Source organism: Haliotis rubra, unplaced genomic scaffold, assembly GCF_003918875.1.
Source record: "Haliotis rubra isolate DU_JTF1 unplaced genomic scaffold, ASM391887v1 Scf197, whole genome shotgun sequence".
Lineage (NCBI taxonomy): Eukaryota > Metazoa > Mollusca > Gastropoda > Lepetellida > Haliotidae > Haliotis > Haliotis rubra.
Window position 1 is genome coordinate 363,413 of NW_025765969.1, and position 26,166 is coordinate 389,578.

General features: G+C 41.1%; 1 protein-coding gene across 1 annotated transcript; it reads left to right on the forward strand.

The window, feature by feature from the left end:
* Window positions 1-5,175: 5,175 nt before the first annotated feature.
* LOC124274984 lies at window positions 5,176-24,780 on the forward strand. The gene is made up of 6 exons (XM_046710361.1): window positions 5,176-5,289; window positions 5,889-5,983; window positions 8,557-8,677; window positions 17,669-17,832; window positions 20,393-20,531; window positions 23,057-24,780. The coding sequence occupies exons 1-6, from the start codon at window positions 5,187-5,189 to the stop codon at window positions 24,310-24,312; spliced, it is 1,878 nt and encodes a 625-aa protein (XP_046566317.1). The 5' UTR covers window positions 5,176-5,186; the 3' UTR covers window positions 24,313-24,780.
* The last annotated feature ends 1,386 nt before the right edge of the window (window positions 24,781-26,166 follow it).

Below are 26,166 nucleotides of genomic sequence, written 5' to 3' on the forward strand. Positions count from 1 at the left end.
CGGCCCGACTTGGCCCGGGCTGTCAAAAGCAACTTAAACCTCACACATGTATCTTGAAATGTGTTTAAATCCATAGATCAGTATTATATCTACCTAAATGCCACATTGTGATGTTACAAAGAAAACTGGGTCTATAAAGTGGTATTTAGATAGATATAACTCTATTCATTGGATGTAAACAGAATCTAGGATTCATCTGTGAGACTTCAAGATACATGTGCGAGGTTTAAGTTGCTTTTGACAGCTCCGGCCAAGTGGGGCCAACAGAAACTTAACACTTTTGATTGAGGCTATGTTGAAAATAGAGAGCGAGTGAGTGAGTGAGTTTAGTTTTACGCCGCACTCAGCAATATTCCAGCTATATGGCGGCGGTCTGTAAATAATCGAGTATGGATCAGACAATCCAGTGATCAACTGCATGAACATCGATCTGCGCATTTCGGAACCGATGACATATGTCAACCAAGTCAGCGAGTCTGACCACCCGCTCCCGTTACGACAAGCATGGGTTACTGAAGGCACTTTCTAATCCGGACCTTCACGGGTGAAAATGGAGAGAGAAAGGGCTGGAAAAGTGATATATAGGTAGATGTAATACTAATCTGTGAATTAAAACGCAATTCAAGATACATGTGTGAGGTTTAAGCTGCTTTTGACGGCCCGAGGTATGCCGGACCGAACAATAGTGGCGGTGATTATGTTTAGAGTGTGGGGAAGAGATCGTTCATTTGCAGATGGGTATGCCTTACATGTAATGAACAGTGGCCTTCTAGGGTGGTATTTGATTGGATATAGGTGTAAAAACATTTTCGGGTAGACAGAAATGTTTATCGGGAGTGACTGAAGCATTTTTTGCGTTTTAAATCCTGTTTCGTTTAACGATTCTTCTTTTAGACGTAACCTTGGTCAGCCACGTTCAGAGGCCGATAATCACTCGATAAAGTCCGACGTCGCCTGCGACGTCGCTCACGACGTCGCCCACGACGTCGTCCACAACGTCGTTCACGACGTCGCCCACGACCTCGCCCACGACGTCGCCCGTTATTTCTGTAGCCAAAATATATTTTACAAAGCGCGACGTCGTCTGTTTTATGCGACGTCGTGGGCGACGTCGCCCACGACGTACTTCTTTTTTTACGCGCCACGCGATGGCAATTATAGGACACCATATCTATTTGACAGAAAAAATACACGATCATAAATTTTCAGTATTGACATTGGTCAGAGTACCAAATAAACATTTAGAGGCATCAAGCTTACTACATTGTGCCACCAAGCGAACCAAGTGGGTACATCGTCAATACGGCCTATCCAGTAACTGTAGAAAGGCTGGTGTAGTGTGTGTTGGTGCCACCTGATGTCATGTCATCCTCGATAATCTCCAGGGTATACGTTTCGATAACTACATAGTGGAGAGTTATCGTAACCTATACCGTGGAGATTATCGAGGATGAAAGCATGTGTGACAGGGCCTTTAAGAGACCGTTCGTAATTTATGGCTAGGGGGAGATGATGGTTGTTATGGAGAAGCATGTACAAAGTGAATGACGCCCACCCACCCCCCTAAAATATCTGTACAAAGTAAGTGATGTCATGTACAAAATCAATGCCCCCGCCCCCCCCACACACACACACATAATTTTTAAGCATATTTTTTAAATAGTAATGTATGCAAAATTGTTGATCCATCCCCTAGTAGATGTTTACAAAATTGATGACCCCCCTACCGCCGCAGAACAAAATGGGTCAAACCCCACCACCACCACCTTTTCTCAAAATCATCACCACCCCCTTAGCTATAATTTTAGTCTCTCGTACAGACCCTGAAGCAAATATATCCAAGAAAGCCCACACAAGTCTAGAAAATGTGGCAAGTCTAGATTTCCTCAGCTTCAGCTGAAAATGAAGAAAGTCTCAGGGCTCCTTTTCATTATATTTTATATTTTATATTTTTTTACTGTGAACCTTTTTCAGTAAAATATGTTCATTTCAGAGACTAGTTGTTAGTCTACTATAAATTATGAACGGTCCCTATGGGGTATCTGGGTCATCTGGGGTTACTCATGACAAGGACTGCCCAGCATTGGTTGAGAGCTAGAGATCTACTGATAAGAGACAGGGAGAGAGCGAAAGAGTGAAATACAGAGTGTGAGAGCCAGGAGTGAAAGGAGTTGGTGTTGAGAGAATGCTCCAGCAGGGGTGGAAATAACTTTAAAATTGCTAGTGTACTCCGGTCCAGTGACACATGTAAAATTACTTGCCCTGATAATTTTTCCTCTATACCGGCCGTTTTCTTGTTGATTTTTTAAATAAACAACATAATTAATATTGGAAAGTCAACTGGACAGCGGTACAGTAGGATATACAAATTTGGCAATGGGTTATTTCCACCCCTGCTCAATGTGCCTCACTACGCTGACCAGAATTAATCGGAACTGCACTTTATACGCTGTTGTGTTTTCATTACTTAACGCGAGTATAGAGAGGGAGTGAGTTTAGTTTTACGCCACTTTAAGCTATTTTCCACCATCACGGCGGGGGGCATCAGAAATGGGCTTCACACATTGTACCCACGTGGGGAATCTAACCCAGGTCTTCGGCGTGACAAGCTACCCCATTGCCCCATGTGTAGAGAGAAGTGCCATCCAACGTGATCACACTTGATTTCTATACATTGTGAAGCCCATTTCTGAAGTCTCCCTCCGTGATATTGCTGGAATATTGCTAAAAGTGGCGTAAAACTCACTCACTCACTCTTTCCAAAATGATCCAATAATGGTAAGAACGGCGAGGCTTAATGTATGTTTTGGGATCCATGGCATACCTTTCTGCCGTCCATTTAGATAAAGGGATCTAAAACCATGTGTGTACCCACACCAAAGAAAACAATTATTTTTTATAAATTACGACTTATTAAAGTACATATACGAAACTGATACTACAGACAAGTACTGGGTGTATAATCAAATAATTTTTTATTCATTTCACTCTGAGTAAATGAACCTCCCTTTTCATAGTTCGATGTGTTTCGTCAAGAATTTTGAATTCAGATTCATTCTTAAGATTCTGTTATTGATTTCATATTTCGCGCGAAATATTCCGGTTACTGTAAGGAGAGGTTTCGTATTCAGTAACACCTCTTAGTAGCCTACGTTCACATAGTAACACGAGATTCGTCAACACTCGCCCCTTTCCGTAACCTGCAAAAAATATTGGATATAGACGTGTCCGCATTCCAGCTAGTACATTTACAAAGCACGTTAGAGTTTTCTACTGTACAGGTACGGTATCCTCAACGTTCACTGTGACATATACGACTACAGACATATGCTCTCAGTTTGTGCCAGTGCAGTTTTGGTAGTCTGGATTGGTTCAGAACATTCTGCGATTCACAAACATAATATTGACGACAAAAGGTGGTGTCGAATAATATTTGTGAACGTAATTATCTCGTTCAGGGAAATAGTATCATTAGCCGCCGATACAAGCTCATTGCAGCGCTATGAGCATTATATCTGTACATGGAGATTGCAAGCGGATGTATTCATGGGAGTTTTGTCTGGATGGCAGGTGTAGCAGAATGATCTGATAGCGAGAAACGATGTCTGTTTGTAGCCTCGAGTTTTCATTCCCGCGTTCGTTTCTTGTGAAAATATACCAAAAAAGGTTCAGTGCACCTTTTGTCGAATACTCAGCATCATACCTAAATGCAAACTTCGACTTGAAGCGTTGTGCGGTAAGGACAATAAATGACGATCGTCTCGCAAAGCAATGTCAGTTGAGAACAGAACTTTATGACCTTTTGGCTCAGTCGGCCTCAAGTTCTGAGGGCAAGATCGTTGTGGAATTAAGGAAACTGGCGGTAGATGTGTCAAAATCTGCAATTCGAATTAGCTTATTTGATATTATTGATCAGCCATTCCGGGCCGAACAGTCAGATACTGACAATGAGAGTACAGCTACCATAGACCGTATCAACTTTACTCTCCCCCATTCCTATGTTTTGAAAAGCGTGAAGAATACGGCAGGGTCGAGTTTTCATCTGGAAGCATGGTACCTCGGTCAAGGTGGAGTTGTACTTCCTTGCATGTTAAACACAACCTGTGAGTGTCTTGACGATGGAGGCGGTGAGCAACTGACATTAGTCTTTGATGGTCTGATCTTAAATACCCAGACCAGACCTTTAACCATGAAGTTTTTATCAGCAAGTATTAATTCACAGGACAGCAATAGTGACAAAGCATTAAAGTCTTCACAGAGTGCTGAACTTACAAAGATACCAAGCAGTTCAGAAACTGTAACTCCGCAAAAAGAACATGCAGTGGATTCACTACTAAGTTCTGAAACTGGATCGGCACAGATAGGAGACTCCCAAGTTGCACCAATCTTATATCCTTTGATCACATCCACCATGACTCCAAGTGATGAGGCTGCCCCAATTAACATCCCATTACAAGTGTCAGCTTGTCCAAACACTTCAACAGTCAGTAGTAAACACACTCCAAAGAAAATGATCCTACATGTGATCCAAGTTACAGCTCTCTTGTTCATATTGAAGAAATAATCGCCAATGATTTTTCCACATCCAAAACCAACGATACAGATTCTGAGTCAATGGAACAGCCTGGTACAATTTCGGAAAGTGTTAAAGAAAATATTTCTGCATCCATATCGGAGTTACAGAAAAATGGTGAGACGTCTGAACAGAAAACTAATGACACATGTTTACAAAGAAGTAAGGACATAGGACCTGTTATTGGTGTTGATCATGATGCTTCTTGTTCAGTTGAAAAGGCCAATGACAAGGGAGAAAATGACGATTGTCTCGCCAAGGGACACACCATGGAACTTATTGACCCAGTAAGTGGGATGATGACAATAATGAGGGTGAGTGATGATGAAGATGAGGAAGAAATTGAAATAGTTGGTGTCGAAGATAGTGGCAAATCAAAAGAAGTCCAGAAATCAAACAAAACACAAAAAAAGATAGCGGAGGATAATTCTGATATACATAAGATTGTTGCCAGTATTGTTGAATCGTTACATGTGGATAATGCTCAAAAAGAAAGCAGCTCAGTGTCGGCTTCTAATAATCAGGTGATGAACGTGGACTCCCGTTTGAAGTCTCAAACAGAGTTTCAGTCCTCTGCCGATAAGTTCATTGGGTTGCCCCGGTTCGTCTAGATATGCTGCCAGGTGTGATGGGGAATGTCCTTGACCCTGGTGCAACACAGGGACAAGTGAGTCTACTGCTTGGTGCTAACTCCAAACAGGATCCGCTGAATAAGGGTAAGACCTCTAAATAATATAGATAAACGTATGTGAATGGCATTGAGAAATGATATTTAGAAGTGAAAATTTATGTATCTCAGCTTCTTTATTTTAACATGTAAAAGGAACACAACATTCAGAAATACATGCTTTGTCCTTCAGTCAAAGTCAGGTAAAAAATGGTTTATTGTACAAAAGGCCTCCGGCCCATGTACATATCATACTGTTACACACAGGAAGTAACTGTGAGCTAGGATGAAGAGCTTGAACATATGTATAGCTGGGGAGAACAGAAGTAATAATGCGATGAAAGATGACAATGTCTGCCGTAATGTTTTGTGTTGAAACCCTGCAAATACACATTGTTTGTGCCAAGATATTTCTTGGCTTCAGAATCAAATCCAATTTAACAACATTTTTTGACCTGCATGCAATCACATTGATTTTATAATTGTCGCTACCATAGTTACAACGAATGTTGATGATAGTTTGATACTGTGGTTTTGTTTACATAGACATTGGTTCATGAGGTTTTGTGGGGCAGAAACTCATTCACAAAGTGAGAATTCACATGTTTGTCTGTGTCCTTAGTAAGTGTTGATACATTGTTGTAATAGGGAGGAGCACCCATGTTGGAGAGTTTGATCCGGAGTGGGCAGACCACTTTCCCTGGCTCATGTATGACCAGAACCAACACATCATGTTCTGTCAGGTGAGAAATGACGCAAACATACCAGTATGCCTTCTTGTTTTGTGTGGTCCAGACTTGATTATTTACAGACCGCCGCATATAGCTGGAATATTGCGGAGTGCGGCGTAAAAACTAATCTCACTCACTCACTTTTGTTTTGTCAGGATTTCACATTGCATGGCTTTACCATGTAATCAGAATCCTAGCACTACACGTGTTATGCAGCATGAAGGGATCCAGTATAATTATATTTGAACCATTTTTCAACAAGCTCAACCCATGCCAGGATTCTCCCTTTAGGGGTGGAAATAACTTTAAAATTGCTAGTGTACTCCGGTACAGTGGCACATGTAAAATCACTTGCCCTGATAATTTTTCCGCTATATAAGGGCCATTTTCTTGTTGATTTTTTAAATAAACAACATAATTAACATTGGAAAGTCAACTGGACACCGGTACAGTGTGATATACAAATTTGCTTGTTAATGGCAATGGGTTATTTCCACCCCTGCCCTTATTTTGTTAGAAAGCTGTGTATTTGTCATTCCATGACTATACAAAAGTCTTGGACTAAACATGCAAAGGAGCATGAAGGAATCCAGTAAAAAGTTTCAAAAAATATATTTGAACCATTTTTATACATGCTCAGCAAATATCTATGTGTACAATCAGGGGTTAAGTAGACATGTTCAGTGTGTAGGTTGACCCTAAGTCTTCAGAATAACCCTTGACTATCCGGGTTAGAATTGGTCTTCAGTAACCCATGCTTGTCGTAAAAGGCAAATAACATGGTCAGGTGAATAAATTCCAAAATTGGAATAAAGAAATTCCCAGTTTGTATTAATACATATTTGACTGATTTCGTGACTTCATTGAGATAACCTGTATTGCTCTGACAGCAGGATCAGGAAATATGATATCTAATATGGAAACTCAAAAAAGGAGTGAGAGTTTAGTTTTATGCCTCTTTCAGCAATATTCTAGCAATATCACAGCAGGCATCTCACAAGAAATGGGCTTCACACACTGTACCAATGTGGCAGAGGTACAGATAAGCTGCGTATCTGTGTAACTCAATTCCTTTTAAGACTATTGTGTACAAGTACGCTTGAATTTTGGTAAATATGTATGAATGTGATCTTACATGCGTACACACGAAAATGTCAAATCTTAGCTTGTGTGCCGGTGGATAGATAAGATAACTGAGATATACTGAGAGGTTCTAATTCAGCACCTAAACTTGGCAAGTTGTAGTCTTTCTTATCGTTCCTCATATTACAGATCAAATATAAATAACAAACACTAACATTTAAACTTTTTTATATTTTCAAAATTAATGGAAAACGGCAAAATACCCAATTGAGTTTGAGTGAGGTGAGTACAATTTATTTGGTTACTCAAAGGAAAATTAGGATACCCAATTAAGATGAACACAAGAAAGTAAATAACACAATGACCCAAAAAAGTTATCTGTAGCTCTGAATGTGGGGAATCGAACCCGTGTCTTTAGCATGAGGGGTGGTGGGGTAGCCTAGTGGTTAAGGCGTTCGCTCGTCACGCCGAAGACCCGGATTTGATTTACAACATGGGTACAATATACGACGCCCATTTTCGGTGTCCCCTGCCGTGATATTGCTGGAATATTGCTAAAAGCGGCGTAAAACTAAACTCACTCACTCTTTGGCAAGATGCACCAAAGCATAAGCACTAGCTACCCAACCATCTCTTAATGTGTAGAGGATGTAATGCTTAGTTACATACACACATGTATTGAATACAGTTTCTACATATGGTGTCACAATACTTCTTCATATGGTTTAGGGGCGGTGGGGTAGCCTAATGGTTAAAGTGTTGGCTCGTCACGCCGAAGACCCGGGTTCGAATCCCCACATGGGCACAATGTGTGAAGCCCATTTCTGGTGTCCCCAGCCGTGATGTTGCTGGAATATTGCTAAAAGCGGCGTAAAACCAAACTCAGTCAGTCAGTCAGTCATGAGATAGCGAATTAGAAATAAAGGTACACCTACAGACTATCGGATATCTTACAGCCATATTGTTTAGTGTCACATGCACTCCTATTACAGAGAAGCACGAGCAATAAAATGGAGGGAAAATAAGGGAGCATCAAAATAAACATTAAAATCGGATTATTTGGACCTTCCGGTTAGTAAAACTAACCAACAATTTGAAAATGAAAGGTTAGTTATCGCAAATTAAAAAAAATGTATGCATCTTTGAAACAACGAAGCTACAGAATTCTGATAGTTGGAGCAAATGAGCATGGGAAAGTTACCTAACCCTAACTATATTCGTTATACTACCCCTAAAAAAGGTAGTAACGGATATCCAAGGGCTAAAAAAGTAAGTACACTAAGATAGCGAAGTATTCAAAACTCAAGTCGAGTTGCGCACATTTTTTGCTCAGTTCTAAAGTTTTCAAAGATGGTGTATTCCGTAGTCTTTCCACTCGAATTTTTTTTTTTTTTATATTTCCACACTATCAGTATGATTTTATGTTCCAATTTTGTAATTTCCTTGCTATCAATATGTTTTGATGTTGCTTTCATGCTGACATATGGATGTCTTTCTTCCAGGTTTGCCTATTTTCAAAGAAGAACAACATTTTCACAGCAGGCTCCCACTTCTTCATGAGAGATCCGCTGATAACCCACACTAAGTCACAGCAACACATCGATGCTTTGCGTCTAGTACAAGGTTAGTGGCTAGAGAACTATCGAAACTCAAGGGGTTTTTTTTAATACCAGACCAGAGGACTGGTGTAAATGTTATTTCACTGGTCCTCAGAGTTATCAGGAAGTCCTGCATCTTTACTGTATAGGGGCGGTGGGGTAGCCTAGTGGTTAAGGCATTCGCTCGTCATGCCGAAAACTCAGGTTCGATTCCCCACATGGGCACAATGTGTTAAGTCCATTTCTGGTGTCCCCCGCTGTGATATTGCTGGAATATTGCTAAAAGCTGCGTAAAACTAAACTCACTCACTCACTTTACTGTATAATAACTGTTCCAGTTTTAAAAAAAAATTAAAACATTCAGAGCTGATTCAGAATTATTGGCCACAAATGCTACTAGACAATGAAGACTACAATCATAGGCTATGTACTTTTCCTGAGCAAAATTAAGTTGTCTAGGGCAACTGGACCAGTTTGAATTTTGAAGGCTTGATGAATGGTTGAATTCTAAGGCAACACTTTTTATTATCCCCCGCCGCGCGTTTAGTGCGAAGCGGGGAATATAGTATTAGGGACCATTCATAATTTATGGCTAGGGGGGGTGATGATGATTTTTATGGAGAAGCATGTACAATGTGAATGGACCCCCCCCCCAAAAAAAATATAATTAAATAAATAAATTATGTACAAAATAAGTCACCCCGTTGCATGTCATGTACAAAATCAATTCTCTTCCCCCCCCTCCCATAAATTCTAAGCATAATTTAAACATTTTTATGTACAAAATTGCTGACCCCCCCTAGTTCGTGTGTACATGCACCAGAATGCCGTCGGAATGAAAATTCCTGGAGATTCCTGGAAATTCGAACGGCATTCTAAAACTTCTTTCTCCATTCTGAATGCACTCCAACTATTCGCGTCAATTTTTGTAACATGCTCGAATGTTTTGAACATGTTCAAAACTTTCGAGGTACATTCGAAGTGGAAAAATATCGAACAACATTTGAAGTGCATTCTAACTGCATTCTCACTGCATTCTAACTGCATTCTAAGTATTCTGAACGAATTTGAGGGAGAATCGAAAAGGCAAGCCACTTCAAATCCTGCAAGAATGTCCCGAATGCGTCTCGAATGTATTTCGATTGCTGGTGGAATTTAGGTGGAATATTCTTCAAATATATAGGAATATTTCGATTGCACTTGGAATACAGCTCGAATGTACATGGAATACACCTCGAATACAGTCAGAACGTCCCGAATGCTCTTGCAATGAGCCCTGACGTCATCGGAACACTGCCGAATCAAGCTGCGCAAGTTGTCTTTTGCCTCCTGGCACCACGTTGTGCTGCTCATCTTCATCATCCACAATACCATTGTGAAGATTAGGATAACGAGTCCTCATCAAGTTGTGCAGGCAGACACAGCATTCAATGATGTCCTTCACAACGGAAGACCTTGACAGCATGGTAGTGAGGAGGATTTGCCACCCTGGACCATGATTCCAAATGCATTTTCCACTAGCCGTTGGCCCCTGCAGATCCTGTAGTTGTAAATTCTTTCGTCTCTCTGGAGAGTCCTATGACCATACGGTTTCATCAAGAAGGCCCTTATTCCAAAGCCATCACCTCCCAGAATAAAACATGGCATACGCTCGTCATCTCGGGGTAAGGGGAACGGATCAGGAAATCCAATGCTCCTTGTCCTCAAGGCAATCCTTGAGCTCGCACTCGTTGAAATTCTGAGCATCAGACATACTACTAAGCACCAACGTCAACCCACAGGAACTTGTAATTTCCATCCACAAGGGCCATGAAGACCACAGAGAAGAAGCCCTTGTAGTTGTGATACAATCAGCCGCTCTTGCCAGTTTTCCCAATGGCCACAGGTCCACTACAGGTGAAGAATGACTGCGTGTCCTCAAATCTGAGCTCCTCCATCAGTCTTGTGTAATGTCCATACAGCTTCCTCCTTTCCTTGGTCTTCTTCTGGGCCTTCCCCTGTTTCTTCTCCTGGCCTCCTCCACATCTCTATCAATCAGGGCTTGCTGGAGGACAACAATCTGGAGCAACGCAACTTGGCCCAGGTGGTCCATACTCTATGGGAGTTGGGCAGTGACTGATGCATAGTCCAGATTCAACAGGTTTTTATACCCCATCGTGGAACATTCCGGCGGCATTCTTGATGCATTTCGGACATTCGTATTACATTCTAAGTGCATTTGAAATATTGGAGCTGCATTCTGTTTTATTCTTTAACATTCGATCCATATTCGGGGGTCATTCCAAGAGGGTTCTGAATGCATTTTATGTAGATTCGTACAGCATTCGAGGTACGTTCCAACTGAAATTCGAGTACTTTTCACGCAGCAATTGAACCGGACTCGTACGGCAGTCGAAATTCATTTTAAGTATTCTTAGTGTATTCTAACGACATTCTAATTATTCCTTCTGTATTCCGATTCATTCGAGCTGCATTCGTGATCTAGTACATTTGGAATGAGTAAGAATCATTGGAGGCGGGTTTGAAGTGCGTTCTAAGTATTCCAACAGCATTCTTACAAAGCTTGAAAGAAATTTTTATATTGACATTCTCTCCCGAATGAAGTTCGAATTTTGGAAATATTTTTTCCTGGCTGACTCTCCTTGATTCCTGTCAATTCGAAATAAGTGTGAAGGACCCTTTAGGCTCCGTCCGTACGTACGAATTGGAATATCTTAAGCACCGTTGACTAGATTCTTTTCATATTTGGTACCTAGGTTCATCACAGTATAAGAAAGGTCCCTGTCAGGTTTGGTGACCTTGACCTTAATTTCAAGGTCACAAGGGAACTTTAACGTTTTACCCTTGTCAGCGGGATATCTCAGGAACCATTCACTACATTTTCTTCATATTCAAGACCGAGCTTTATCTAGAGAAGGCGCGCTGGGCCCAGTTGATTTTGGTGACCTTCACATAAGGTCACTACGACACTTTGAAGATTTCAGCATGTTAACTTGAATTCACTGGATTTTCTTCATAGACTTTCAAGACTTCCCTTGAATATTTTTCAATAGCAATTTCTTTAGTACCATTTTTGCATATTTCATACACTATGACATTCATGTCAAGGTCAAAGTCAGTCTTGAAAATATTTGTGTGTTTGAACAACTAAAGAGCAAGATATCAAGAGAGGTTGACTGGTCATGTTTTTGTTGACATTTAACTTCATCTTAAACTGGGCGGTGGAGTAGCCTAGTGGTTGAGGCATTTGCTCGTCAGGCCGAAGACCCGGGTTCGATTCCCCACATGGGTACAATGTGTTAAGCCCATTTCTGGTCTCCCGTCGTGATTTTGCTGGAATATTGCTAAAAGCGACGTAAAACCAAACTCACTCACTCACTCATCTTAAACTTTTATTACTTTTTAAGTTTGATTTGATAATTTGCGGCGGGGGATTATGTCACCATAGTGACAATGCTTGTGATTATTTAATTTTGCTTTTTTATTGTACAAAGCTATTTCGAATAAAATATCAGTATGGTGTCAGTTTTCCAGGACATGTTTGTTACTTTTCCTGGAAAGAGTTCAACTGGTTCTTTTGTAGAAACATTATATGTTTCCTTATCCTGACTCGTGCTATATTGCTTATCTCCTTTTCTCTTTCGCCGGTTACGTGCATCCCTTTGTTCCCAAGAACAGTCACAATTCACTCGCCCATCAGAAGCCCCACTTTACCACCAAAAGCCGCCTGAGCCATGCTCTCATCACTCTCTCCTTCATCGCCCACGCGGACGGTTGGGCGGTTTCCTGGGTCCCTTTTACGGCTCATATCCTTAATACTTTCGGCCAGATTTTCAAATTAAGGCCATGAATTGTAATTTAGGACCTTATATTATCATAGCTATGTATTTATTTATGGAAATTACAGCTAATTTCTAAGGGTTTTCTCACTCCATTTCAGGTGACTGTTTCTACATGGTGGCATGCAAACAATGCAGGTTACACATCTCAGTGGCTAATCCAAACCCTGTGTGTTCTTTTTGCGTTAACAAATTGTGTTCTCTTGCCTCACGCTGTAAATATTGTGAACATTTATCAGAATTTGCATTTAATAAATTTTTGTTATCCCCTTTACTAGTGGTACACCGATCGATCAAATAATCAGTTTATTGATCGTTTGACAATCAAATTTCGATTATCGATTTAAAAAAATTCCAATCAATAACACTGTATACTATCTTCAAGAATAACATTAACGATTGGTGTGTACATGCAAGATTTGTAAATACCTCCTGGTAGGCTCGCCATCGCAGCCGTAATACAGGAAGTCAAGTCTATTTATAGCTTGCTGGGGGAGCAGTCGTTTTCTTCTTGTGCATGTAGTGGCTTGCAGTGTTATAACAGTTTTAGCGTGGATGCATATATTAGTTAGCCCCATGTTTAATTACATGTTTAAATGTGCAAGCATTGATGAAGTTTTAAAAAAACCAACATATACTCCTGAGAAATATAACACGTGATCGAAACAAGCAGTTTGATTGGCTGGGCAGACTGTCAACAAAATGCCTGATTTCCTGCACATGTGTTCGCTTAGAGAAAACATTTTGTATTTGCAAAAGGCTCAATTCTCATTGAATTTTCAAGAACAAGGTTGGAAATGGATAGCTTTATCGATACTTGTCACATCTACTCTTAGATCTATAGCCGTTCTATTCTGATTTCTGCATCAAAGTCTACATGTAGATCCTGAGTTCAACTTTCTCAATTTTCACACACACAAATAATAATTGACGTTACGTATCGTTTAACTGTAAATAGTGTGATCTAAATTCATATTTGTTGCTCCAAGATTTTCAATATCCTATCAAAGTGTTTAATCCATATCTAAGAAGAATGGGTTACAATCTCGTGTCATATGACAGATCTTAATTACAAGCGATCTTGTAGTAGTCATCTCATCCAGCTGGTCTTGTGTTCATAAGTCCATACTTGTAGTAGAAGACATCGAAAATCGATTATGGTTTTAGAGGTCGATTCCCAACACTACCGTTTACGCAAGACTATGGACAAGCTTAGGCGTGACAGCAGGGTCACCGCTGACCACGGCGTTTCCCAGTCATCTGATCGCGAGTTGTCTCCTCTACCATCCACAGGGAATGCTAACATTCACTTATCCGTTGATTTTTTGGAGTCTCCCCTCCAGGGTTATTCCCGTCTCTGCCACTCTTGCAGAGACAGCAACTCAGCCCTTCTGTAAGAGGAAGTCTCCTCTTAGGAAGGGGTCTGACTACCAGAAGCTGAAGAAGAAGAAGCCATCATCCTCTTCAAACTCATCCTCATCGAACCCGTCATCATTGAAGGCATCTTCATCGAGGTCATCGTCAAACGACCCGACGATTTGTTGTACTCAGAGCCACCGGTTCCCGAACCAAGAGCCTTTGTGAGGCCCTCACAGCAGACGACCTCTACAGGGTTCACGAATCCTTCCATGCAGAATGGTTTCGCGCAGCCTTTTAACCAGCAGGACTTCGTGGACCAGATTACCAGGAAGGTAGTCATGGCAATGCAGCAGCAGTTCTCCATGGAACTCCAGCGTCCCCTCAACCTGTCTAAACCAATGGCTTCCATTGCAGACTCCATCATCGAGGCAGTTCCGGCTTTGGACGGCGACGCACATAAGGATCCGGACTCAACCATCTATACTGATGTTGAGATGGTATCCTGGGTTTCAGATGGCTTCCCAATATTTTCACCAACTCGTGACTCCAACTTGGCGGAGACCTATTGCATCAGAGATGACGACCTCAACACTTTGATGATTCTGCCGATGAAGCCGATATCGCAGGTCCCGGAGAACCTGAAGACAGCCTTTGCGAAGGCAACGGGGTCCAAAGGGCAGCATACCCCATCGTTCAGTGCCAGGAACCTCCCGCTTCACAACATGGAACCATTCCTCAAGGTTCTGGAGATAGATGAGGATTACTCATTACTCAGCGACTCCAAATCATGCAGTTATACAGTTGATGACAAGAAATTGGCGCAACTCGACACGACTACTAGAAGGGAGTTCTTCGGCCTTGCAAGATCCCAGGCCATCAACGAAGCCATGATCAACGCCTTGCAGAACCCGAAGACTGACGGGGATCGGATGGCCTTGCTGCCTGCAAAGAAAGCCGTAGGGATTCTGGATCAACGCAATCTCACCCCGGCTTCTACTCCGTGCACCTGCATGTTGAAAGTGAGAGGAAGCGTTGCCAAAGAAGAACTCCAAAGAGAAGTTCCGCCTCATCTACAGCATGAAGCGTTTCAACCTAGACTACTTGCTGAATCCGGACAAGTTCAAAATGCTGCATTTACCACAACTGCGACATCTCATCAGACCCAACGATTACTTAGCCAGCATCAATCTGCAAGACGTCTACCTGCCCATCCCCATACATCTCCAAGTATCTACAATTCCTGTATCAAGGGCAGCACTACCAGTGGAGGGTCCTCCCCTTTGGAATTTCTTCGACCACGTGGCTATTTACACGTGTAACCAAGCCCATCATTGCATATCTACATCAGCGGGAATTTCGCAGTGCCTTCTACCTTGACGACATCATCCAGGCGCATCAACTAGCAGATCAACTTGGACGTCAACTGCAGTTTACAATCCATCTACTGACGCAGCTTGGCCGGCTAGTCAACCACATGAAGTCGGAACTAGAGCCATCACAGGATCTGCAGTTCCTCAGCATCAGGTTCTAGACCACAGAGAATCACGTGACCGTTCCAGCCGCTTTCAACTCACCATGACCGATAAGAGCATGACAGTGTCTACTATGCCTCCTCACGTCAGCACAGGCTCTCACATGCAGAGGAAGACTGCAGTTACGACCCTACAACGCTGCCTCAGGCCTCATCTCGACAGTCTGCAGAAGATTTCCATCCCTCAGCATCTGAAGTCGTATCTACTCTGGTGGACGGACAAGTCGAATGTCTGCTGCGGAACCTGTTTGAAAGAGCCGGCCTACAACCTTCATCTCTTCGTAGACAGATATCTACAAGGATGGGTGGCGGTGGGGTAGCCTGGTGGTTAAAGCGTTGGCTCGTCACGCCGAAGACCCGGGCTCGAATCCCCACATGGGTACAATGTGTGAAGCCCATTTCTGTTGTCCCCCACCGTGATGTTGCTGGAATATTGCTAAAAGCGGCATAAAACCAAACTCAGTCAGTCAGTCTACAAGGATGGGGAGCACTTTGCAACAAACAGGTTGCATCAGGAACCTGGTCGCCGGAAGAAAGGGCTCTACACATAAACCAGCTGGAATTCAAGGCGAAGAATTTTGACTGTTTTAGGGAACAAAGGGATTCAAGTTTCCATGTAACTGTCGAAAGGGAAAGGGAGATAAGCAATATAGCATGAGTCAGGATTACATTACCTTTCACAAAATAAAAATATGACGTGTCAACCAAGTCTGCGAACCTGACCAAGTGATCCATCCTCTTACGCAAGTATGGGTTGCTGAAGGCCAGTTCTAACCCAGATCTTCATGGATATGTGCACACAGAAGATATGCATTCGACTCCCAACATTTGTGAATGTGTAAAGTCTAGGCCTAATGAAAATGTTTGTTTTACAGCGAGCATTTCTCTTTTACATATTTAATTCCACCTTAATCTTGCTGACTCCTCCAATGCCTTTGTTAAGGCTGGCATCTCTGGTTCATACTTTGGACTTTGAGCTAGTTTTTTAAAATTTTGAACATCTGAGACAGATGGAGACCAGTCTGTAACCAATGCTAACCATGGTAACAAATCATCAGCTATCTTTCAGTTTCCTCAGCGTGGTTTGTGGGTGGGCAAGATTCATTGACTTCAATTAACAGTTTGGTGTAACTGAAGTTTGAAATTATGCCAAATTACCCTAGTGAGTGCTCCATGTTAACTGATGCTCTCATGGCAGTTGATCTAAACCAGTTACTGAACCATCTCCTTTCATACATGCTTCATACATGGATTTATCTCTGAAACATTATGAAAAACCCATCAAAAGTTGAGATTGATAATAAGATGTGTGGTTGAGATTGACATCCAATGATCAAGGAAAAAACCACCAGCGCCTTGAGCATGCACTAGTACGTGGATATGTGCGCTATATAAATATCCAGTAATAATAAATAAATAAAGTAAAACCCAAACAACAAAACAGTTTTTCAATTGAAGGAATAGTTATTGAATTCAACATTTCAGCTTCATGTCCTGCCATGATTACAGGTGGCAATATGCTACTTCTGTTTTCATGGGAGATAACTCAAGTCCCTGTTCTATTTATGAGTTTAACTAACTCACGTTCAAGTATCAGTTGTACCTAAGAACCAATGATATCGCAGGTATCGGTGAATTGTTTCAGCCGTGCATATGACAAGTTCTCGTTTTTCTTGTCAAAATTAGTTGACCACTAACTGAACTCCCAGCGATAGAAAATCAAATCTCTGGGTACCACATATTGCCATTTGTCCTTGATGGGCTGGAACAGTTTTGAGCTCAAACCTTCCTGACCCCATCCTGACCCAACTGCAGTTGTGTGCTGCTTGTCAGTGCTGCTAGCCCTTTGCTCAGTAGCTGGAAATGTCAGCTTCCAGATGTCAGCTGCCATATTGGTCTACAAGCAGTGACCACAACCCATGTGTTGTTATTTCACTCAGTGACAGGCAGTTCAATGTGTGAAGCCCAATTCAGGTGTCCCCTGCCATGATATTGCTGGAATATTGGTAAAAGCGGCATGAAACTAAATTCACTCACTCACTGTATGGATTATATTTTTCTTTTTATAGATATGTAAGACGAGTATATGGATGGCAACTTCTTCTTTATTGTATGACACAAGGTTTCTTGGCTACTTCTTTCCCGTTCTTCAGGTGTTGAAGAAGGGGCAAGAAGTAGCCCAGAAACGTCAACTTCTAAATGCCTCTCAAGAATCTTTTTTATAGATATGTTTTCAAATAAGATAATAATATTTCTGGGATTAAACATCAATAGGTTTCTATTGCAGAAAATACGAGTCCTGGCCAGTCATTGCAGTGGCTTCAGATGGTGCACCGGTGCCAGGAACAGATCCAGAGTGTCATGGGATTGCAAAACGTGTTCGACTACACATGGCTCATCGACTTCCCCTGGCTAAAGTATGATGAAGTCGACCATAAAGTCTTCTGCAAGGTCAGTGTCGAACTTATTCTGTTTGTCCTACAAAACGAGGGGTCCAGAGGACACCAAGACTAATTTCAAGGGTCCTTACAGGAAATAAGATTGGTTGGTTTGTTGTTTAACGCCACATTCAGCAATATTCCAGCTATGTGGGATACGATGATGTATTAACCAGGAGTCTGGGGTGGTGGGGTAGCCTAGTGGTTGAAGCGTTAGCTCGTAACGCAGAAGACCTGGGTTTGATTCTCCACATGGGTACAATGTGTGAAGCCCATTACTGGTGTCCCCCACCGTGATATTGCTGGAATATTGCTGAAAGTGACATAAAACTAAACTCACTCACTCGCTCAATCAGGAGACCCCTATCAATACATTTTATGTGTCCTTGCTGGTAATGTAAAGTATTGAAATGGTGTGTTGTACTGTATGTTCAGAACCTGGAATGAATTAGTGATTATGTGGGCATGACTGATGGCAGTGTATGAAATAAGGCCCGTCCCACGGCCCGAGACGGGCTAGATTTCTGACGGACGGTCTAAATTTACAGCTAGCCAGCCCGATGGTCTGGTATTTTTTTTTAAGATATCCCATACATCTGAGTAAATTTACCATATCTTGGCGTCTGGTCTGGTTAAATCCATTTTGGGCAGGTAACAATTTGAAGTTACCAGCGCTGATGTCTGGCAGGGTTTTTGGCTTATTTCATACACTGCTGATGGTTGAAATATAAGACACAGATAACTACTCTTGATGCACTGTACCGCTGTGATGTTACAGGAATACTGCTAAAAGCGGAGTAAAACCAAACTCAGTCAGTCAGTGATGCACTATAGGTACGCTCTTGGCATTTTTGTGCATCTCTCTTTTGGGTTTTCTCTGCATTTCTACATTTATGCATCACATAAAGCCCTGAAGTCGGGCCAAATATTGTTTGGCCTTGTGAGCTCAATTAATAAGCGTCTGTGTGAGAACAGTGAATTTTACTAAAGTGGTACAAAGAGCCAAGCTTGTCAAGTTGATTCAAAAGGATTTGTCACAGGCTGACTAGTATTCATCAGTAGTTTGAACATATTATTATCCCCCGCCGCGCGTTTAACGCGAAGCGGGGTATATAGTATTAGGTTCCATACGTATGTACGAATTGGAATACCTTAAGAACCGTTGACTAGATTCTTTTCATATTTGGTACCTAGTTTCATCACAGTATGAGAAAGGTCCAATTCAAGTTTGGTGACCTTGACCTTCATTTCAAGGTCACAAGGGGACTTTAACATTTTACCTGCATGTTAAGCTATATCAAGAACCGTTCACTGGATTTTCTTCATATTCAATACCAAGCTTTATCTAGTGAAGGCACAGGGCCCAGTCGATTTTGGTGACCTTCACTTAATTTTCAAGGTCATGGCGACCGTTCACTGGATTTTCTTCATATTTAACACCAAGTTTTATTTTACCATATTCAGAGTTATCAGCCAGCCAGGTCCATTGGCCTAGGACCCTGAGTATGTTTGCTGACAGCATACCCATGCTTAAATCTTTGAAGGGCATTTAGAAGTGGAATGCATAAGAAAAGCAAGATTTATGGATGTCGACTACTTTATTGAGAATAACACAATGTTTCTGAGTGTATGCTTGCTCCAGGTGAATGATGAAGGAGACATCCATAGATCTTGCTTTTATTACCCATGCTTGTAGGTTTCACCGATGTGATAAAACGTGTAAGACCTGCATTACGCTGGCTTTCTTCCGTCATCAAGGGGACGGTGGGGTAGCCTAGTGGTTAAAGTGTTCGCTCATCACGCCGAAGACCTGGTTTCGATTCCCCACATGGGTACAATGTGTGAAGCCCATTTCTGGTGTCCCCTCCGTTATATTGCTAAAAGTGGCATAGAACCATACTCACTCACTCAATCACTCCTTCATCAAGCTGTTAGAGTGTGATGTAATGGACATACTCTTAAAATCTGCCTCAAAAAGCAGCTCACTCACTGAGATGTCCTGCTGAGCATTGTTCAAATCAAACTGATTCACTCGTGAAGGGGTGCTGGGATGGCCTAGTGGTTAAAGCATTCGCTTGTCACACCGAAGACATGGGGTTTGATTCCCTACATGGGTACAATGTGTGAAGCCCATTTCTGGTGTCCTCCGCCAGGATATTGCTAAAGCAGTAGGGGTGAAATGGTAGGCTCTTACCACGTATCCTACGTATTGCGGTACAAGGCCTTTGGTTCGGTCCTTTTCAGTTCGGTACATAAGATATGATCATAATGCAGAAAAGGAAAGAAACGCAGAGATTTTGACAAAATGATTCGATGTCTGGACATTTTAGAAAAGGTTAATAAAATGATACGAAAACCAAAAATACCAATATTTTGGATTGCATTACGGTATACCGAACCGAAGGCAAAATACCTCGGTTCTACTAATACCACAGTATATCGTTTCACCCCTAAAAAGCGGCCTAAAACTAAACTCACTCACTCACTCACTTTGTGAAATTTTGTTTGAGAAAGTTGAATTTCAGTTGTGATTATGCAATAATGTAACGTGTATGTCAATGCTTTACTTGCAGATCTGTCAAAAACACAAAAGAAAAACTTTGTTTGGACAGGGCGTCACTCTTTTCAGCCGACGTCGTATCCGTGAACACCAGAAAAACAAATGCCACATGGACGCTTTGCAGTTTGAGAACTTAACAATGGAAAGTAATGGTGAGAAGTTTGCACATTAAGAATATTGCAGAGATACGTTGTGACAAATTTTCTACAATATTACAGAGTTATGTATGGTTATGTGAACTTAAATCTGCAGAACGAAAACATGACAGAACCAAACTCAGTACTTATCCAGTGTCTTGACAGTTCACCAGGCTCCGATTTCTCGAAACAAACTTAAGTCTGAGTTTTGACTTAAGTTAGAGTTTTCACTCAAATTTGAGAAAATGCATTTTCCAGAATGAACTAAAATCGATAATAAACTCAAACATAGTGGACAATTTGAGTTTGGTGGATAGATTACTTAAGATGTTTGGGCTCTTTTATTTAAAAAATGCAGTTGAGTTTAAAATTCAGCTGTTTCAAATTGTCAAACTCAGTTTGAAATTTGAGTAAAAACTTAAGTTTGTTTCGAGAAATAGGGGCCAGGTCTGCTTGTTTTGACGAGTGACAGCATGTTGAGGAGAACAAAGACTTGTCATTCTTTACACATTTCAATTGTATCAATTCATCTCCAGTCATTTTTCATAAAAGTTTATAAATCTAAAATATGTTCTCATATCACGTATGTTTGTAGTAATAATAGCAAGATACATGGCGCTCTTATCATGAATAAATAGCATACTTTGAAACTGTCTTTTAAAGACATAATCAGAAAGTGTGTTGTGCAGCTGAGGTGTACAAATTAGTTTTGAAGAACAGTCCATACTACAGGATGCCATTATCCAGTTGGAACCGAGAACTCCTGAGTTAGAATTGGTCTTTAGCAGCCCATGCTTGTCGTAAGAGGCGACTAACGGGATCGGATGGTTAGGCTTGCTGACTTGGTTGACACATGTAATCGTATCCCAATTGGGTAAATCGATGCTCATACTGTTGATCACTGGATTGTCTGGTCCAGACTCAATTATTTACAGACTGCCACCATATACTGGAATATTGATGAGTGTGGCTTTAAATAATAAAAGAAACCAAACAAAAAATATAACCCAGTTGTATTGGTGGATCTCTGTCATCAATATTCCCAACTCAAATGTTAAAAAAAAAATTCTAAAATTTATTTCAAAATTTTATAGGGCAAGTGAAAATAGTGTAAGAGGTGAGGTGAAATTGGGTTTTACGTCGCGCTTGAGAATATTTCGCTCATATGACGACGTGCATGCGTGTGTATGTGTATGTGCGGCTGCTTGTACTAGTCCAGACTTAAGCTGGTTTTATAGTGCTAGCCCACTAAGATACCATGCCGCAGTGAAGCATGAATACTCCACTCAGACACATTATACTGACTCCGAGGCGACCAGTCCTTGTTGTACCCATTAATGCCGAGCGCCAGGCAGGGACCAACAAGTACCATATTTTAACGCGTCTTTCGGTTTGACGTGGTCGGGGATCGAACCCGACCTTCCGCTCTCGGGCGGACGCTTCTAACCACTACACCACGGAGGCGTAAATAGTGGAAGATGAGTCCAGAACATTATCTACATGCCTTGCAGGCGAGTTGGGTTGGAGAAATTGTAAAGCCTTTTTACCATGCTTATGCATTCTAAACATCCTTTGTATTATATTGTGTAATTCTTTTGTAAAAGAAGTAATGTCTTCAAGAAAATATCAACCATTCCAATTTTCTTTAATTTTGTGTAATGGGCACACCTGGGCCAGTCATCTAAGGCTTCAAGATTGTGGAAAGTTACAATTCTGGGTTTGAATCCTGGTTGGCAATGGCGATTTCTATGTTTTAAGCACCAGACCCATGCTGTTACAGGTTGCCGTCTTATAACTGCTTTGAGTGGCATTTAGAAGTTGGTGTGGTGAACAAGGGGGATAGTTCTATGGATATGCAACATCTTTCTTAAAATATGTGCGACATTTCGGTGGAGATGCTAACACTGTTATCAAGCACTGATGAAATGTCGCATATATTGTAATAAAGTTGTATATTCATAGAACTATCCCCCGTGCCATTTTATACTTGGAATATTGCTTGTTATAACATTAAGCTAAAAACATTAAGGTTAAAACTTATTCTATTTCACAAAATGCTTTGCAGCTAGCAGCATGTTTGTGGAACGGTTGGTTATGAATGAGCTGTGTTTAAATGAAATGTCAAGACAATGGGCATAAAGGATACATGGTTTTTATTTGTTTCCTCTCAGCATCAAGAGCACTTAGCAAATATATGTGACGTTATGTCATTAAAGTGTCAAATTTGTTAAAAAATTCAATAAATCTTTCTGGTTGGTACTTCATAAGGGCCCATTGATAATTTATGGCTAGGGGGAGCGATGATGATTCTAAGAGGGGTCACCCATTTTGTTCTCGGGAGGTAGTGGGGGGTCATCAATTTTGTATAGTGTTTTGGGGGGGTTTATTATTTTTTGGGGGGCAATCACATTGTACATGCTTCTCCATAAAAATCATCATCACCCCCCTAGCCATAAATTACAAACTGTCCCTTATTATTATTGTTTGTGTTCAGCAGCTCTGAATCATTTCTTTTATGTTATGTCTGTCAATATTTTCAGGTGAAATCAAGTCCAAGACTGTTATGAGACTGGATGCAAATTCGGAACTCATATTCAGTATGGAGACAATGGACACTGAGAAGGAGCCACTTCAGTGGAACAGAATAGCTCCACCTGAAGACGATAACAAAATCCCACCGAAGGAAACTGATATGGATGTCCTCAGTATTAAGAGCGAAGACTCATTCCAAAGTCCTAAATTAGTTGCTGCTGGCCCATACAAAGTGTCTCCCGCCCTGTCGCCAGTGGTCATGCTTACAGATGTGAGAAAGAGTCCTCCCGATACTTCCCTCAGTGAAGGCAGACGGACATCGTTTTCCAAACACAGCAGCTCCCAGAGTCAGGGCAGCAGAATCAGAAGTAAACAGTCCAAAGACATGTGCAAGAAATATGTCTCAACTGGTGATTCAGGAAGTGAAAAAAGCCCTTCCACCAAGCGAAACAAACGTCCAGCAACACCGTGTTCACCAGCTTCATCTCTTGGGAGTCCTCCTGTGAGGGAACAGGATGTGGATGCAGACATCAACACATTGTTACCTCTGGTGGTGATGGACAGCATTGATACTGTACCCAAGTCGGTAGCGAAAAGGTTATGTTTTGATAGCCAATCTGATGTTGGTTTGGCTAATGGTTTGTCTAGTACTGATCCAAGCAGGCAGAAAAGATTTGCTGTTAATAGTGAAAAGAAGCTGAAGGAAGATCCAGATGACATCCTTATTAACTATTTATCTTGTCCTGCTGATACTCCGAAAAAGAAATGGTCGGAAAATATAGACGCATCTTTGTGGAAACCTGTTGTTGTGCTTGATGACATTGCAGAGGATTTGTCAGTTCTGAATGCACATTCCTTTCGAACAAAACTTCATTGTGGTCAGACTAAAGAGAAAACTGTTGACACATCCAAGAAAGCACCTAAGCGATTACTTTCAACTGACACTGAATCCGTGGCATCCAAGAAAAGCAGGGACGAAGATCATGATGTTAATGATGACGTACCTTTGAGTGTCAGAGTTGAGGTTAGTAAGGCAAATAATAGTAAGACAACAAGGCCTTCAGATCTTGTTAATGTTGGAGAGAGTGAAATTGTTGGACTCAATGAAATAAAATCCAGTACTGGAAAGAAATTAAGGAATGCAGACAAATGTTCTGCGGAAGTTTCCCTCGAGACTGGAAGGTGTCGAAGTAGTCGGAAGAAAGGTGCAGAGTCGACATGGTCGGACACCGAGCCTGCTGAACCTTCGCCAGGCAACGTTTAAGAAAGACGCAAAGTCTACGCGGTCGGACACAGAGCTGGCCGAACCTTCACAAGTGACATTTGATAATAGTTACGATATGATGGAGATTCTAGATGGACTTGATCTAACGGACATGATGATGTGTCATGTTGTACTTAAGCGGATAACTGTTTGATGCCAGAATAGTTGAAGCCATGAGTAGAGCTTGTTACAGGCCCGCTTATGGGGACAAAACCAAAGCATGGAAGGAATATGATTTTTTTGTTTTTCAAAATGAACTGCCTAAATATTGGTCAGTTGGACTGCAGAAATTTTGTTCAATTGTGTGCCACTTTGTGTGCCACAAAAATCTTCATAAATCAACTCAATAATTTAACAAACTGATTAAAAATGAACATGACATGTGTTTTTTAATACCGAGAACTCTGTTGGGTTTATGATACTGATGTGTTAAAATAAAATTCACACTTACTGTAGAAGATTACACTATCTGTTTTTTCTGTGTTTTCCATCTCCAGCCTGCCCAGAATTTATATTTTGACATGAAATGAAAAAATGGTGCCTTATCCCAATTTTACCCAGTGCTATGGCTGTTTACACCCTCATATGATAAAAATGGTTTTGTAATTCCCTACACACTCCTGAACAACAACAGTTGAGAAGGATCTGTTTTCATCTACATTTATCAAAATGTTGCTGCCAATGCAAAGCGACTTGATCAACAACATAAATTTAGTAAAAGTCTATTAAAAACTGATCTAAATTTATAAATTTCATAAAATAATTTACAAAATAATGTGAAAACCTGGCTCAGGTTGGGCATGAGAAACACATAAAAAAAATATGGTGGCTCAACGCACATGCTTTTAATCATGGGTGTTATCATGTTTACCGATACTCGTTATCAAAATTTGTTGTCGCTGATACATTTTAAAAAGAACATCTTATGACAAATTTACAATTTGGCACAAATTCTGTGGTCTTTTCTGAAGTTATTCTCCTGAATTTTATTCTGGTTGTGTTGCTGTATAATGTTTATATTCTGTTAGCATGAGTTTGTCTCCATGAGTTATATATATGTGTTTTGTGGGCAAGGTTTAGGAAGTTAGATCTGCTGTATGTGTGAAGCCCATATCTGGTGTCCCCTGCCGTGATGTTGCTGGAATATTGCTAAAAGTGGCGTAAAACCATACTCACTCACTATAGATATACTCCACATCAAGGTCTACTGTTGAGATCATGTGATTGGTCCATTGTTGTCAGCTGATTGGTGACAGCATCCTTCAGCATCAGATGGTTTTGTCAGAAAGTGAAGAATGATAAGTAAAGCTGAATCCATTGTACTATTTCCCTATAAACTCAAGTTTAGTCACTCTGTATGTACAGTCGACTCTGAAGAAATCTCAAAATGGATAGGTAGATACTTAAGGTGCCCACAACATCTTACGTTACTCCCCATCTTGAAATAAGTCAGGGGTGTAGTTCTGGGCCTACATATTCAAAGCTCTCTTAACGCTGAGACAGACGTAAGTGACATACATTAACATTAAGTTAAGACTATCTTGGCGCTAGGAGAGCTTCGACAATCTAGGCCCAGGGCATTCAGCAGTTACAAGTGTTTGCACAAACACTCTGGTAGACTAACAGCTTGTCTCTGAAATAAACATATTTTACAGAAAATAGAAGTTTTTAAATTGAAAATTAAATACAATAAAAGGAGACTTTCTTCAATTTCATTTTCCTGAAACTGCGGTAATCTAGACATCTAGACTGAGAATTTTCCATGGATCCGCGGAATTCCGGGAATTTCATAAGGCCAGGGGTAATTTTTGTGAATCATCTAAATCTGTTGACAATTGTATGAATGTGCTTCAG